This window comes from Stegostoma tigrinum, chromosome 30 (assembly GCF_030684315.1).
Source record: "Stegostoma tigrinum isolate sSteTig4 chromosome 30, sSteTig4.hap1, whole genome shotgun sequence".
In the NCBI taxonomy this organism is placed as follows: Eukaryota; Metazoa; Chordata; class Chondrichthyes; order Orectolobiformes; family Stegostomatidae; genus Stegostoma; species Stegostoma tigrinum.
The window spans coordinates 10878915-10897006 of record NC_081383.1 but is presented as its reverse complement, the minus strand read 5'-3'; the positions used below and the strand labels follow the sequence as shown (position 1 = coordinate 10897006).

Sequence of the window (18092 nt, the reverse complement as noted above, 5' to 3'; positions counted from 1 at the left end):
TTCTGTCAAGTAGTTTCTCTCTGATAGATGGGAGAAGAAGAAACTGCATGTAAAGGAGGTGAGTTTAGGTACTAATGAGATGTAAATGGATTGAATTAGGCCGCTTGCTAATCATATATTTAATTGATTTTCATCTAGCTATTCAAGTCTTAAGGAGCCTAGATGGACATTTTTTTCCCTCAAAGTTGAGAATCTCATTTTTATAAGCTCATCATATCTTTCCATCTGATTTGCCATTGCAAATGATGTTAAGGGGCTGAGAAAATTCTGCACCTAGTTTTTCTTCAAAGTATTTTCCTTTACAAAATTAATGCAGCCTTCTCAAACTGTATTAAATAAAGATAGACAAAAGACAATATAAATTTTCTGTGTATGTTAAGCAATACATGCTTGGTCAGTGATACTTTTATGTTTCTGGATAGTGTTTCCATTACAAAATCATTGCTCCATCAAACCTGCAACAGTACACTTTGAAGAAATCAAATTTTATAACTTGCAGATTCCCACAACTTGTATTACTGCACAGGATTTATGATTTGTTTTGTCATTTTTTGTAGACAATTCACAAAATACATTGTAATTTGTTTATTAAACAAAAGGCATAGTTAAATTTATAAAGCATTCTACATATAAGTAAATATTTTCACCTATTAATATTCTGTACTGATACCAGGCATTCTGTTAATTATTTACATTAACTACCTGTTTTTGGATCATAATTTTGTCTACTTTCTGCGGCTCCATTTGAGGACCACCACTAATTTTGACCCTCCATATGCAATGACATGGGAGATGAATAATTTGCAAGTAACAAGCTTTAATTCTAACAATGACTCCTCCTGCCAAGGGGTCAAAGATGTATGGCCAGGTCTGCACTGTAATATATACAGTTACACTCATTAAATATGGAGAGTTATTTGGAATGTACAAGCTGTTGGTAGCTCTTCCAAAATGTATTGTACTTTATAGGCCCAACAATAGATACTGTATATCAAATACATAACCTTTCTTAACACTGATTTGATGAAGTATTACAAACTCTTAACTAAGAATAGTTTATAACACAGTTGTAAATAAATTAAGAGTACTTGGAGTCAAGAAAAATCTTATTTTGTAATTTTTATTCACGAGTATAGATGACAGTAACATTTGCAGCTGATTTCATATTGTTGCATTTGGCTCCTGATCCATGAACCATTAAAGGAACAGAGTACCACTATCTGGAATTCTTTTAAACACAGGTACCTCGCATGTTTATGGAATAACACATATATTTCAGAAACAGAGGTGAAATAAAAATAACATCATCTGTAATAGAAAGCTTATGAAACAAAACAATATTTGAAGCAGAACTATAATCTTGCAATTTTCACTTTGTAGTAAAACATTCAACAATTTTTAGCTGCATTTTGTGTGTTTGTTGAAATGTAACAGTACTGTTTTATAGTCAAAAATACTGCTTTTTACTAAATTAGATAGAGTTACTGTAAGATACAATCAACTGCATATTGCCTAAAGAATACTGCAGTTAAAAAAGATTGCTGTTCACGAGATAAATATATCTTCTACACAATATACTGGAAGTCTTGCGCAACAGACTAGCAAAAGGATTCTTCACACATAAGTAATGCATAATGCCATATAGATCATTCTCCGTTTAAAAAGCCATTATCAATTATAAATATGTATAATATGTCAAAAATGATCTTAATATCCTTTGAAGTCCTACAGATAATCTGAAATTCATATTACATTATCTGTTTGCTTCATGTAGCATGACAGAGAATAACTGATTTGACAAAATTATAATAAATCCTATCACACTATTTCCATTTTTCCCTAAAACTTGAAATGCAACAGTCACTACATTTAGAAAATCAATTTTTTCAATGTTAGCATGTTAACTAGTTGGGAAGAAATACATTGTAATTTGTTTAATAACCAAAGGCATAGTTGTGGAATTTATAAAGCATTCTACATATAAGTAAATATTTTCATCTATTAATATTCTCTACTCATACCAGGCTCTCTGCTAATTATTTACATTAACTAACTTTTTGCATAAGGCATACATTATTGTTAAGGGGAAGCATATCATACTGAATTTTATTGTATTCCTCAAGGTATGAAGTTTTTCAGATACTCCCCACATCATCCACCAGAACATCAAAAACCCAAAATGTACATTAGGACTACTTTGCTAAAAAGTAGAATACCGTTTCCTCTAAAGTGAAACCCTTGTATCTTCTGAACTTCTCAATGCTTCAGTTATATTTGAGCCCATTTGAGGTTTGAATGGCTTTGATGTGCTTTGTGACACTTATTGGATCTGTAGCTTACTGTGTACTGCCAAATTTCTGTAACCTGTGAAAAATATATTCTTGAGAATGTTGGCTTTTTTGGACATAGGCTACATATCTGATGTTATCAAATGTAATTCATGAATTTGACTGTATTTTAAGGCAGAGGTTTCGGGTGAACTTTTACTAGTGCATTTTGTATGCAAGGACACATTTATTCTTGACTGCACAAGCATCACCTACATTTTAGTCCATTAACACAGATAATACTTATTTCTGATGGTTATTGTCTATATAAGTCAGCACATGCAAAGGGAAATTAGTTTCTCACCACTTCTCTCCCATCCCTGCTCCATTCCCCACCCTGTCTCATGTACACACACACACTATATATAAATATTAGATTATGAAGCTCTGTATGATTTATGTCATTAGACTAACTGATTAAACATGACCAATATAACTGGAATATAAATCATACACCACAAGCTTTCCTTAAGTAAGTTTTAACATATTGTACAGCTGTAAGAGATGGGTTTCATTGAACATCAGATCAAATACCATAGGAAATGAGTTTATAAAAAACATAGTATTCGAAAAGTTCAGTTTCAAACATGTCTATGAGAGAACAGTATGTTAAGCAAAGATTTGCATTTATTGATAAATAGCAAAAGCATATTTTTAACTCTAACTTAAATGAAGACGTGACCTTATATGCAATCACTAGCTATATGTATATTCCTAGATCATCATGTTGTAATTTTCCTAATGATTTACACATCTGTTTAATTTACTGATGTTATATTTAAATGTTTATAAAGACCAAAACAATAACAATTTAATTTCTTAAAACTGAAAATTAATTGCCACATCTTGTCAAGAGTCATTTGGTCCAATGCACATAAAAACAACTTTCTCATTATTTTTAATGTAATTGTGTGCTGATGGCAGAAACAAGCTGACAATATGTTCAGCAGGAAAATGTACAGTGGGTCAACCAGTATATGAAAGAAAGATTGATCTGCTGTCAAAGATTTTTAATGAAATGTTAACTTATTTCAAAATTTTCACCTGGTTGGCCTGGAATTAATTTTTGATATGTTATAAACTGTCTTTGCCAGACAGTTATATTCAAGATAGAGTCAATTAATTCCCATGTTAGCAAAACACAAGTCACTGAACAAATTAAGGAAGTTTGATCAGCTTTCCCTCAGGGAAGCAGATTAATCATCATAACTATTATGTTGGTCTGAATTTTTTTTGGCTGCTGGGTTTGTTGAGTTTTCATGGGGGGTTATTGTCCATGAGGTTTTTCTTACTGCATCTCACAAAACTCACCTCATTTAATTACCTACCTTCCCCTATGGTGCCTCTCTCGTTGAGTTCTTGCCCCATTCTACCACATGCCATTCCTAGAATAGCTCACTAGTCCCAGGACATCCCAGTTGTTCGTGGCATCCCTGGTAACAATACCATTTTTAAAGACCATTGTATCCCTGGACAAACAATATTACTCTGGAGCTGCCCTGCAAGATTTCTGGATATGGCAGAGAAGGCAGAATCGGTGTCCCGATTTTCTGGGCACAGACCTGGAGTACCTGCTAAATGGGTGGTGCAGCGGTGGGATGCCTTTGCAGTGGAGGACACAACACCAGACAGTACTGATGAGGTTCAAGGTTGCGACCTGGTGTAATGCACAGCAATGTAGGAAGAAGGCAAATACCTTCTCTACTCTGCCAGCATAAGTTCTGCTACTATACCCACGTCCCACCAAGTCTTATGCTCTAACACACTCTATTGCTTGCAACATCTTCCCTCATTTGCTGTCACCTATGCCAAACCCTGAAGCACTTACCCATGCCTGCCCTCTGTGCTGCCCAACTTGATTGGGACACATTCCCACCTATACCAAAAGTTGCAACTGTGCACTTACTTCCATCTTTTTTAATAGCTCCTTCTCTCATTACAGGATGAAAAACAGTCCACAATAGAGGAGAAAGACACAACACAGGTGGTGAACTGCCTCATATTCAGTTCCTCACCCCTTATGAGGAGAGAATCCTGACTTTGACTACCTTGAGCAACCGACTGACCATGTCCAAGCCTGTAATTGGTATTGGAAGTTGCCCATGACTTACTGGACCAGGACACTCTGACCAAAGGCTATCCTCCTTGTCTTTACTGAGGAATCTGACAATGCAGCAGTATTGTGAACCTGAATTAGAATTAGTTTTATTGTCACAGATATCTGTAGCTGAGAGGCAAGGAACAAAAAGGCAAGGACAAGCAAGGAAGGGATGCTGTGAGCATCCAGGTAGGCACTTACTGAATGAATGCTAAGTGAACCATCTAGAGATGCATCCTGGCCCTGTTCATGAGATGGATGCATGTGCCAGGTCATGGAATGTCCTTGTTGCATTACAATGACGGCTTGCCATTGTGTTCTGAAGTGCAGCATTGAATTGCAGATATGAACTGTAAGTGAATTGGAAGTGTGCCACAAAGGTTCTTAGAGGCTGCTAGCCAGAAGCCAATATCCCTGAATGTGGGGCATGTGAAGCCAGTGCCCATGGAAAGTGGCCTGAGATGTTAGTGTATGATGTCCAAAATGGAGATCCTATGAAGCAAGTGGTGAGCTGAAGTTGCCAAGTGCTTGGCCTGACTTCCATGTCAAGAATTCTTGGCATCAAGTTTGCTCATCGCAGATGGTACAGTAGATTCTGCATATTAATAAGGTGAGATGTGCAATTAATAAGGTGTTAATAAATATGGTGTTACATAAGGACAGAAGAACCAGGAACAAGAATAGCCCATCTGGCCCTTAGAGCCCACTTCAACATTCAGTAAGATCATGGCCGATTTTTCCATGGCCTCAGCTCCACTTATCCACCCTCTACTATAAATTCCTTTGCTGTTCAAAATTTTATCTATTTTAGCTTTAAAAAAACACATTCAATGAAGAAGTCTCAACCTGTTCACTGGGCAGGGACCTCCACAGATTTAGAACCCATTGGGTGAAGATGTTCCTCCTCAATTCAATCCTAAACCTGTTCCCCTAATTCTGAGGCTAAGCCCTCTTGTTCTAGTTTCACCCGCCAGTGGAAACATCCTCCCTGCTTCTTTCTTATCTATTCCTTTCATAATTTTATATGTTTCCATAGGTTCCTACTCATTCTTCTAAATTCCAATGAACATAATCCCAGTTTACTCAGTCTTTCCTCAGACATCAACCCTCTCAACTCTGGGATCAACTTAGTGAATCACTTGTGCATTCCAGTAGTGCCAGTTCATTCTTTCTGATGTAAGGAGACCAAAACTGCACACAAACTCCAGGTGTAGCCTCACCAGTACCCTATACAGCTGAAATATAATCTCCTTGCTTTTAAACTCAATCCCTCTAGCAATGAAGGACAAAATTCCATTTCCCTTCTTATTTACCTGTTGCACCGACAAACCAACCTTCTGTGATTCATGCACAAGGGTAGTAGGCCCCTCTGCATAGCAGCATGCTGCAATTAAACTTGTATTTTCAAATACACCTGTTGGACTATTGTGTCATGTGATTTCTGACCTTGTTCACATTTATCAACATTGCCCTCCATTTGCCAGACTTTTGCCTACTCACTTAAACTATTTGTATCCATATGCAAGTTTTCAGAGTCCTCTGTACACTCTGCTCTACCACTTATCTTAGTGTTATCTGCAAACTTTGACATACTACACGTGGTCCCCAACTCCAAATCATCTATGTAAATTGTAAACAATTGTGGTCCCAATGTTGATCCCTTAGGTACTCCACTACTCACTGATCGCCAACCAGAAAAGCACTCATTTATCCCCACTCTTTCTTTCCTGTTAGTTAACCAATCCTCTATCTATGCGAATACATTGCTTGTAACGTGTTAACAAGCAACAATCCTCCTGAATTGACAGCTTGCTGCTGCTGAGCAAAATTCTTACCTTGATGCTTGCAAGTTAGTTAAAATATATAATGAGTTGTTCCCAACGCTGAAAGAGGCTTTGCTGAATTTCTTGTATGATTCTGCCATATTTCTCACCATTGTGCACGTCGTTTGGGTTCCTGCAAGATTCTACCCAAGATAACTGATGGGTGCTTCATTAGTGTATCCCAAAAATTCCATTAAATATTTCAGAGTTATTGGCCTGAACACAAAGATGGCTATCAAAATGACTGTCTGGGCATATGTAAACAGACCTGGTGATGTCATGTATTGGCAATATCATGGCCTTCGGCCAGGATGCATCAGCACAAGCAGTTGATTTCACACCATTCTGTGCATAATGATATCACATGCACAGGTGGCCCTATAGAAACTGAATTTACACATGTCTAAAGGAGCCTGGAATGGAGAATCCAGGAGCAGGGCAGAGGCAGTGAAAGTAGTACTGGCCATTAAATAGTGTGGCTACATGGCATCTCATGAATGGTGAGAGAGAGAGACAGTACCTTCGGGCTGAATTTGGAACTTGAGCTGGGGAGGTAATGGGAGCACTGACACCTGTCTCTCTGACTGTTACTCAGAATCTGCCGCCTCACTGAATCCACCAAATGTATTATCTTTTCAGGTGGAAAGTAGCTGCATCCATCTCTTGGCAGTAATATAGCAGTGGCAGGTAGAGTTTCTTCAAAATATTTGTATGTGTAATGTCAGATTGCTTTTATGGATTGGGTACAGCAAGTGGCTAACCAGATAAATTAGCTACCATGGGAGCCATATCAAGTTATTCTTCATTCATAGTTTTATGATTAAATACTGGCAGAAAGCTGGGAGAAGAGTTGAGATGAAGCTTTTGGATTTTCTTTTCTCTATCTCTGGGTACAAAATATGACTCCATTGCTAAGTTTGAGTTTCAAACAATGAAACAAACAAACACTTTCCTAAGACAATAATAAAGTGAAGAGAGGCTCAAATCCTAGGCACAGTTTTGATATTTCAAAGAGGGATAAGAAATAAATAAGAGTTGACATTTTCATGGTATTATGTGCAGTCATGAAATTAATTGTACTACTGCTCTTATTTCACTGGCATGCTTTTCATCTAGTCTTTCAGAAGATGAGAGAAATGGCATGGAGCAAGTATAATATAGCAGGATACACTAACACAATTAAGTGACTTACCGTTACGGTCCCTTGGCCATTCTTATTGTATACGTATTGAACAGCAGTATATTCTTGATTCTAGAGGACACGGGGTTCATTTTTAGAATATTAGTAATGTGGAACTAGAGAGAACAGGGAAAACTGAATAACTGATAATAGCCTGCCTTTCTTTTTCAAGTGTGTACTGACCCACCATGGATTTCCAACTATATTTGTTGTTATTTTGGATATCTAATACTTTCATTGTCACTGTACCCTATTTATTAGATGAAAGCAAATTTATAATTAAAAAAAGGAGTATAATATTGTTTTGTATGTTCTGCTCTGGTCTACTTTTATTATTTTGTTACATCCATTCATTCAAAATCTTTGGATGAACTGAGGATTTTCACATGACCCAGTAAACATCTTCATTGCTTTGTGATATAGGCCATGTTTCCTTTTCCTTTAAATTGCTTAAATCAATGTATGCCATTTGCCTGTGAGTCAAAGCATCTGCCATGAAAATTAACTAGAGTGGACATTATATCCAATAAATGGACTGAATGAAGGTTGGATACAAATGCTGTGTTGCGTATTTTAAAACTGCAGTGATCCTAGATTAGTTTACACCATTATCAGTCTACATAGAGTACTACAACATAAAATACTATAAATATATATATATATATATAAAATCTTCCCACGTGATTTGAAGATCTGCCATATTCATTCCACTACAAGATGACGTGGAACATACTTTACAGAATTCTTTTTTTTGCAAAATATGTTATCATCATTAATCCAGGAAAGAAAGTTCTGAGCTATTGAACATTGCCAGCATTCTTTGCGTATCTTCTATGAGGAAGATAGTCTTTGGGAACCAACTGCAAAAGCTTAGCTATGAATCTTGCCCATTTTCCTTTTCTGTATTCTGCTCTTGGATGGAACAAGAATTGTGTCTTCCTTTCACGCTGTCGTGATTGCTGTGGGTGTGATTGCTGGCATTTCCCAGTCGGCTTGAGGCTACTACAGCCTTAACAGCTGCCTGTCAAAGTAAAATCAAAACAGCACAACATCTCAATTTTTTTTCATCATGTACTACACTGGTAGACTCAGTTGAGTATACACCATAGTTTATTTAAAGTTTCTTTCCAGCTGTAAGCCAGATGATCGTCATTTACATGAAACATAGTTTTAAGAAATGCGTAAGTTGCTTGTGAAAGATGTGTCAGTATATCTCTCCTGAGAATTAGCCTTTTGAGAATTTACATATTACTTGTGCATCAAAATATAAGGAAACAAGAAATCCTTATCAACAGTAAATTCATCAGGTGTAGATGCCAGTCATATATTATCAGCAAAGAAATCCTATCTCAGCATGCTCATCGTTTACCGGTTTAGAATTTTCTTAGTTCATATAGTTACAGTTCATAAATTTCTAAAGCAGATCAATGTCTGTTTTGTCTCATAGCATGTTCTTACTTGCCACTGAGCTTGAAATAACAAAGTTGCTTTTCCAAGGGAAGCACTTTTTAGTAACATATGCAGCTGTTGTGTTTGATCCACAGTATATGTACTTGCCACCATTTAAATTTGGCATGAATTCAGAAATCACATAAAACAGACATGTATTTAATGTGGTCTTTGGCATTTTAATGTCAAGTAATATAATGGAAAGTTTTTCTGCTGATGAGAAAGACTAGGATAAGGAGAAATGACCACAGAATCAGAACCAGGCCATTTGGAAGAGGGTAGTAAACCTATTCAGAAAACAAGTGGTATAAATGTCTGTGTTTGTCCTTCAAAAAGCAGTACGTGATAATTCAATTCATAAATTAAAATCTGAGATCGATAGACATTTGTTAGCCAAAGATGTTAAGGGATGTTAAGACAGGAAAGTAGAATTAGGATACAGATCAGCCATAATCTAATTGATAGCCTGAGGAGCTAAGTCGCTTACTGCTGTTCCTCAGTTTACTTGGGTTTGAAGGACTAATTTCAAAAGGAACCTTCAAAGCCTACTGTTTTTGTTGTCATTCATTTTGCGCTGAAATCCTAATATCGTGATATCAAATGCCATGAAGTTATTATAAATATTATCTCCAGAAGGAGCAATCAATTTTGGAAAGTTTTGGACTCAGTAACCATTTATTGCTCTCCAGCCTTGCTCAATGTTGTCCTTTGGGGCTTAAATTGCCAAAAACAATGTTGCCTCTCATTAATAATCTGCAGTTCAGAACTACTAAGTACAACAGATTCAACCCATGAGCAAATTACTGCAGGTGCTGGAACCTGCACTAAAAACAAAAATGTCCTGCAAATCACAGTGGGTCAGGCACCATCCATGGAGAGGGAGCAAACTAATGTTTCAGGTCTAGATGACTCTACATTAGAGCTGATGTGAAGTGTGGAAGGGGCGGCATTTATGTAATAGTAGTGGGGTGGAGTGCTGGGGGAGAAAGGGTGCTGAGAGTGCAGATTAAGTAATCAGAATGTGAGAATGGCAGAAAAATGGTGTGTCTAACTGCTAGACTGGAAAAAACATTCGGTCCCACTGGAGTGGGGAGAGGGGAGAGGTCTCTAGACTATAGGGAAGAGCCATTTAGACTCAAACCGTTAGCTTGCTATCTGTCTACAGATGCTACCTGACCAACTGTAATTTCCAGCACTTTTTGCTTTCATTAGATTAAACTTTTAGTTCTGTAAAATTATTAAATCTGACTTAATCCCATTTACACACCTTGTTATTGTGGCAAAGTGGCATCAGCTTCATTGTAAATACCAAAAGTGGTACATGAATCTGGATGTGAGTTTGCTCGCTGAGCTGGAAGGTTAGTTTTCAGACGTTTCGTCACCTTTTTTTTTATTTGAAAAAATATACTTTACTCATAGAATGTACAAAAAATAAAACATTTATACACCTACCCAGTCATGCAAGCCACTCCGGGTTACCCGGGGGTACGTACACCAACTAAAGGAAAAAAAAACAAAACAGAGAAAAAAGAAACAAAGCAAAGAAACCGCCCCGGCACTCGCCACCCCGCACAGTCCCAGTTGGCCCCCTGACCAGTTGGGGAAGGCGCCAGCTGGGCCCAGTTACCAGATAGGATTCTTTTCCCTTTTCTGGACGAGGGGGCTCATACGGTGGTCTTTCCCCACCGCGCCTGGGCGGCGGCTGCCCCAAGCTTTAGCGCGTCCCTCAGCACGTAGCCCTGGACCTTGGAGTGCGCCAGTCTGCAACACTCGGTCGGGGTCAGTTCTTTCAGCTGGCAGACCAGCAAGTTGCTGGCAGACCAAAGAGCGTCTTTCACCGCATTGATGGTCCTCCAGGCGCAGTTGATGTTGGTCTCGGTGTGCGTCCCCGGAAACAGCCCGTAGAGCACGGAGTCCCGCGTCACGGAGCTGCTCGGGACGAACCTTGACAAATACCACTGCATCCCCCTCCAGACCTCCTGCGCATAGGCACACTCCAGTTGGAGGTGATCGACAGTCTCGTCCCCCCCGCAGCCACCTCGAGGGCAGCGTGCGGTGGTGCAGAGATTCCGGGCATGCATAAAGGATCTCACTGGCAGAGCCCCTCTCACCGCCAGCCAAGCAATGTCCTTGTGCTTGTTTGAAAGTTCTGGCGATGAGGCATTCTGCCAAACGACTTTGGCAGTCTGCATGGGGAACCACACGACGGGATCCACCCTCTCCTTTTCCCGAAGGGTCCTGAGGATACTACGTGCTGACCACTGCCTGACGGCCTTGTGGTCAAAGGTGTTTCCTTTCAAAAATTTCTCCACGAAGGACAGGTGGTACGGAACGGTCCAACTACTCGGAGCGTTCCGCGGCAACGAGGCCAGGCCCATCCTTCGCAATACCGGGGACAGGTAGAACCTCAGTAAGTAGTGACACTTGGTGTTTGCGTACTGAGGATCTACGCACAGCTTGATGCAGCCACACACAAAGGTAGCCGTCAGGGTGAGGGTGGCGTTCGGTACGACATTCCCCCATTTCCCAGGTCTTTGTACATGGTATCTCTGCGGACCCGGTCCATCCTCGACCCCCAAATGAAGTGGAAGATGGCCCGGGTGACCGCAGCGGCGCAGGTCCAGGTAATAGGCCAGGCCTGCGCCACATACAACAGTACCGAAAGCCCCTCGCACCTGACAACCAGGTTCTTACCCGCGATGGAGAGGGACCGGAGCGTCCACCTGCCCAGCTTCTGCTTAAATTTGGCGATACGCTCCTCCCAAGTCTTAGTGCATGCCCCAGCTCCACCAAACCAAACACCCAGCACCTTCAGGTAGTCTGTCCTGACGGTGAAGGGGATGAAGGAGCGGTCGTCCCAGTTCCCGAAGAACATGACCTCGCTCTTACCCCTATTGACTTTGGCACCCGAGGCCAGTTCAAACTGGCCGCAGATGTCCAACAGCCTACTCACCGACCGACGATCGGTGCAGAAGACGGCGACATCATCCATGTACAGGGAGGTCTTGACCTGAAGGCCTCCGCTGCCTGGGATAGTCACGCCCTTCAGGCTCACGTCCTTCCTGATGGAGGCGGCGAAGGGCTCCACACAGCACACGAACAAGGCAGGAGAGAGCGGGCAGCCCTGCCTGACTCCAGATCTAACAGGAAAACTGTCTGATTCCCACCCGTTGATCGAGACTGCGCTAACGATGTTGGCGTAGAGCAGCCGGATCCAATTGCGGATTCCCTCCCCGAACCCCAATTTGGAGAGGACGTCCCTCATGTAAGCATGAGAGACCCTGTCGAAGGCCTTCTCCTGGTCCAGGCTGACGAGGCAGGTGTCCACCCGCCTGTACTGTACGTAGGCGATCGTATCCCTGATGAGCGCGAGGCTCTCAGCGATCTTCCTGCCCGGCACAGCACAGGTTTGGTCAGGGTGAATCACCGACTCCAGGACAGACCTGACCCGGTTGGCAATGACCTTGGCCAGGATTTTGTAGTCCACGTTCAAAAGTGAAATGGGACGCCAATTCTTAATTTCTTCCCTCTCCCCCTTCCTCTTGTAAATGAGGGTGATGATGCCCTTCCTCATGGACTTGCACATTTCCCCTGCCCGAAGCGCACTATCGTACACCTCCAGCAGGTCCTGGCCAACCAGGCCCCACAGAGCAGAATACAGCTCGACCAGTAAGCCATCACTTCCGGGAGTCCTATTCCTCTGCAAGGACATGAGGGCTCTGGCCAGCTCGTCCAGGGATATCGGCCGGTCCAGCCACTCCCTCGTGCCGTCGTCTAAGACCTCCGTGATAGGCGACAGGAACGACTCGGAGGCCGTGCTGTCCGTGGGCTTCGTGTCGTACAGTCCGGCATAGAAGGATCTGCTGATCCTCAAAACGTCGGGCCGAGACGACGTCACCGAGCCGTCGTCCTCCTTCAGCCGGCTAAGCACAGAGCTCTCTTTGTGCACCTTCTGAAAGAAGAAACGCGAGCACGTCTCGTCCTGCTCCACAGAGCGGACCCTGGACCGGAAGATTATCCTGGAGGCCTCCGCGGCGAAGAGCGAGGCTTGCTGGCCCCTCACCTTGCGGAGGTCCTCCGTGACATCGACCCCCATCAACTGCAGAAGGAGCAGGTTCTGCACCCTTTTCTGGAGTCGCGACAGCTTTCCCCGCCTCTCTCTTGCCTTCTGAACACCCTTGAGGACAAAGAACCTCTTGATGTTCTCCTTCACCGTCTCCCACCAGTCGCCTGGAGACTCAAAGAGGGGTTTCACGGTTCTCCAACCAGTGTACTCCCTCTTAAGCTCCTCGACGTTCTCTGGGGTCAACAGAGTCGTGTTGAGCTTCCACGTCCCCTTGCCGGCCGGCTGGTCGTCCTGTAAGTGACAGTCGGCCAACAGGAGGCAGTGGTCAGAGAAGAACACCGGCTCGACACCAGTGGATCTGACCGAGAACGTCCGTGACACAAACAGGAAGTCTATCCTTGAGCGGATAGACCCGTCTGGCCGCGACCAGGTGTACCTCTGCTGCGCTCCGTCTGCAGGGGTGCTGAAGACGTCGAGCAGCTTGGCGTCCTTCACCGTGCCCATCAGGAATCTGGACGTGACGTCCAGTTGAATCCCCCCACCCGCTGTCCCCACGCCGGATCTTCCATCTGCATCAATGATGCAGTTGAAGTCTCCGCCTAGGATGACCGGCCTGGACGTAGCCAGCAGGGGTGGAAGCCGCTGCAGGACGGCCAACCGCTCACTCCGTACTGCTGGGGCGTAAACGTTGATTAGCCTCAGGGGTGTGTTCCTGTAGGTGACGTCAGCCACTAGGAGGTGCCCCCCCACCACCTCCTGAACTTGAGAGATAGTGAAGTCGCGCCCCCGCAGCAGAATAGCCAGGCCCGAGGAGCGACAGTCGTTACCCCCCGACCAGATCGAAGGCCCACAGGTCCAGGCGCCGGACCATTTCCCGTACCTGCCGAGGTGCGGTATCCCGCACTCCTGCAGAAACAGGAGGTCCGCCTTGATGGTGGTCAGGTAGGCCAACGTGGACACACATCTCGCGGTTGACTTGACGCTGCGCACATTAATGCTCGCAATTCGTACCCCCATTGTGGGCAGTGACCGCAGTACCCTCCCCAGGTCCAAGGTCCAGCCCCTCCATCTGTCCCTTCATGCCCATTGCCCGGGCTAACTGCTGGACGCTCTCTGGGCTCAGGAAACCGTCTGTGCTGCCTTCCGGGTGGCATCCCCCCGCCAGGGGTGCGGAGGCAGGAGGGTCCGGCTCCGGATCAGGCTGGGGACGTGCTGTTTCCTCCTTCCCGCCTGGAAGTTCCGGGGGGCCCTCCAGTGCTCCAGCGGCACTTGACTGGGTGTCGGAGTGAGCCTCAGGACGCCTCCCGTCACCTGGAAGCGGGGTGCTGCTTTCCTTCCCCCTCGAGACCTTTAACTTCTGCTTCGGGTGGGCCCTCTCCGAATCCTCCTCGTCAGAGGAGCTCTTATAGCCCCCCTGTAGCTGCCTCTTCCCTCCTGATTGTTGCGGTTCCTGGGCCCGTCGACGCACCTTCCTCCTAGCTTTCCGGACTGTAGTCCACTCCCCTGGGTTGCCGGTCGCCGCCTCCATTGGCTCCGGGTTGTCGGGGGGGATCGGAGCCTGCAGGGGTGCTTTGCTGGCCTCGGGCCCATCCTGCAGGGCTGGGCCCTCCTGCACGGCCTGGCCCTCCTCCACATTAGTGGGGTCCTTGCTGGGCCCTGGTGCCTTCCTCTCCTCCGGGGGGGCTGGCCCCGCATTTCCCCTGCCGGCGACCTGGGCGTAGGTGGTACCCCGCCGCGGGCATGCCCTATAGAAGTGGCCCGCTTCCCCGCAAAGGTTGCAGCTTCTCTCTCGTGGGCAATCCTTTGCAAGGTGTCCCTCCTCCCTGCAGATGGTGGCTTTGCAGTCGGCCGCCACGTGACCTGACCTACCACAGGCATGGCAGACTTTAGGTTGCCCTGCATAGGTCAGGTAGCCCCTGCTCCCGCCGATCGCGAAGCTGGACGGCGGGTGTGCGACATTCCCATCTGCGCCCATCCTCAGCGTCACCTTGACCTGCCTCTTACTCGTCCAGATGCCAAAGGGGTCCACGATGTCAGTTAGGTCCCCTTCCACCTTCACATACCTTCCGAGGAAGGTCAGGACATCAACTGCTGGCACATGCGGGTTGTACATGTGTACAGTCACCATACGGCTCCTCTGTGCTGGCATCACAAACAGTGGGACAGCGGTCAATACAGAGAGGGGGCCCTCACCTCCTTTCTCCTTGAAAACCTCCAGGAAGTGCTCGCAAAGCTTGGCACTCCGGAAGGTCACATCGTAAAAACCCCCTCCGGGGAAATCCTGCAGGCAGTAAATGTCCGCAGCAGCAAACTCACAACAGTCCAACAGGACCCTCTTCACGAAGAAGGTGCGGTCCACAGGTGCACCTTCATCCACCTTCTTTACAGAAACACGGATGGTGTTCCGGACCCCCTGACCTGGGGCACGAGCACTTGCCGCAGCCATCGTTGCAGGTTGGCTGCTCCCCTGAACCAGCGTTAGGCCGAAGCCAGCATTAAGATCCACTGGTCGCAAGGGTGCACAGCCAACCCGACGTCCTCCTTTCACCTCCAAGACAGCACTCTCCTCCTCTCAGTCCACAAGAGAGTGGGTCTTTATTGTGTTTGAGATGTAAGCTGGTTCACTGAGCTGTAAGGTTTGTCCCCAGACGTTTTGTCACCATTCTAGGTAACATCATCAGTGAGCCTCTGACGAAGCGCTGGTGTTACGTCCAGCTTTCTATTTATTTGGTTAGGTTTCCTTGGGTTGGTGATGTCATTTCCTGCGTTGGTGATGTCATTTCCTGTTCTTTTTCTCAGGGGATGGTAGATTGGCTCCAAATCAATGTGTTTGTTGATGGAGTTCCGGTTGGAATGGCATGCTTCTAGGAATTCTCGTGCATGTCTCTGTTTTGCTTGTCCTGCGGCTCAGAAACCATAACTATTCTCCCCTACATCAAAGACATTTCCGAAATGACTGCCAGACTACTCGGACTTCTTGGCATCAGGGTAGCCCACAAACCCACCAACACACTAAAACAGCAGCTAATGAACTTAAAAGACCCTATACAGACAACAAACAAAACAAACGTCATCTACAAAATACCTTGCAAGAACTGTGACAAACACTACATTGGACAAACAGGCAGAAAGCTAGCCACCAGGATACATGAACATCAACTAGCCACAAAACGACATGACCCACTATCACTCGTATCCTTACATACAGATAAGGAAGGACACCACCTTGATTGGGACAACACATCCATCCTAGGACAAGCCAAGCAGAGACACGCACGAGAATTCCTAGAAGCATGGCATTCCAACCGGAACTCCATCAACAAACACATTGATTTGGAGCCAATCTACCAACCCCTGGGAAAAAGAACAGGAAATGGCATCACTAACGCAGGAAATGACATCACCAACCCAAGGAAACCTAACCAGATAATTAGAAAGCGGGACATAACACCAGCGCTTCGTCGGAGGCTCATTGATGATATTACCTAGAATGGTGCCGAAACATCTGGGAACAAACCTTCAAGCTCAGTGAACCAGCTTACATCTGGAACAAAATAAAGACCCACTCTCTTGTGGACCGAGAGGAGGAGAGTGCTGGATTGGAGGTGAAAGGAAGACGTCAGGTTGGCTGTGCACCCTCGCAACCGGTGGATCTTAATGCTGGCTTCGGCCTAATGCTGGTTCAGGGGAGCAGCCAACCTGCAACGATGGCTGCGGCAAGTGCTCGTGCCCCAGGACAGGGGGTCCGGAACACCATCCGTGTTTCCGTAAAGAAGGTGGATGAAGGTGCACCTGTGAACCGCATCTTCTTTGTGAAGAGGGTCCTGTTGGACCCTCTGTTGGGTTCGCTGCAGCGGACATTTACTGCCTGCAGGATTTCCCCGGAGGAGGTTATTAGGATGTGACCTTCAGGAGTGCCAAGCTTTGCGAGCACTTCCTGGAGGTTTTCAAGGAGAAAGGAGGTGAGGGCCCCCTCTCTGTATTGACCGCTGTCCCGCTGTTTGTGATGCCAGCGCAGAGGAGCCGTATGGTGACTGTACACATGTACAACCCGCATGTGCCAGCAGTTGATGTCCTGACCTTCCTTGGAAGGTACGTGAAGGTGGAAGGGGACCTAACTGACATCATGGACCCCTTTGAGATCTGGACCAGTAAGAGGCAGGTCAAGGTGACACTGAGGATGGGCGCGGACGGGAACGTCGTACACCCACCGTCCAGCTTCGCGATCGGCGGGAGCAAGGACTACCTGACCTATACAGGGCAACCTAAAGTCTGCCATGCCTGTGGTAGGTCAGGTCACGTGGCGGCCGACTGCAAAGCCACCATTTGCAGGAACTGCAGGGAGGAGGGACACCTTTCAAAGGAATGCCCAAAAGAAAAAAACTGCAACCTTTGCGGGGAAGCGGGCCACCTCTTTAGGGCATGCCTGCAGCCGGGGACCACCTACGCCCAGGTCGCTGGCAGGAGCAATTCGGGGCCAGCCGCCCCCGGAGGAGAGGAAGGTACCAGGGCCCAGCAAGGACCCCACTAATGAGCACGAGGGCCAGGTCGTGCAGGAGGGCCCAGCCCTGCAGGACGGACCCGAGTCCAGCAAAGCGCCCCTGCAGGCTCCGGTCCCCCCCGACAACCCGGAGTTGATGGAGCGGCGACAGGCGACCCAGGGGAGTGGACGACGGTCCGGAAAGCGAGGAGGAAGGTGCGTCAGCGGGCCCAGGAACCACAACCATCAGGCGGGAAGAGGCAGCTACAGCGGGGCTATAAGAGCTCCTCTGATGAGGGGGATTCGGAGAGGGCCCGCCCGAAGCAGAAGTTAAAGATCTCAAGGGAGAAGGAAAGCAGCACCACGGTTCCAGGTGACGGGAGGCGTCCTGAGGCTCCCTCTGACACCCAGTCACGTGCCGCTGGGGCACTGGAGGGGCCCCCGGAACTTCCAGGCGGGAAGGAGGAAACAGTGTGTCCCCAGCCTGACCCAGAGCCAGACTCTCCTGCCTCCATACGCCCGACGGGGGGATGCCACCCAGAAGGCAGCACGGACGGTTTCCTCAGCCCGGAGAGCGTCCAGCAGTTAGCCTGGGCAATGGGCATGAAGGGACAGATGGAGGGGCTGGACCTTGGATTTGGGGAGGGTACTGCGGTCACTGCCCACAAT

At 45.9% G+C, this 18092-nt stretch overlaps 1 protein-coding gene across 2 annotated transcripts in view; it reads right to left on the bottom strand.

Annotated features, from left to right (window-relative positions):
• Positions 1 to 1104: 1104 nt before the first annotated feature.
• LOC125465805 (calcium/calmodulin-dependent protein kinase type IV-like) overlaps positions 1105 to 18092 on the bottom strand; it is a 150639-nt gene continuing 133651 nt past the window's right edge. For both annotated transcript variants that reach the window (XM_048559678.2, XM_048559680.2), the window contains one exon: positions 1105 to 8449. In XM_048559678.2, the coding sequence (XP_048415635.1) occupies positions 8303 to 8449 (147 nt within the window). In that variant the 3' untranslated portion in view covers positions 1105 to 8302. The remainder of the gene's footprint in view (positions 8450 to 18092) is intronic.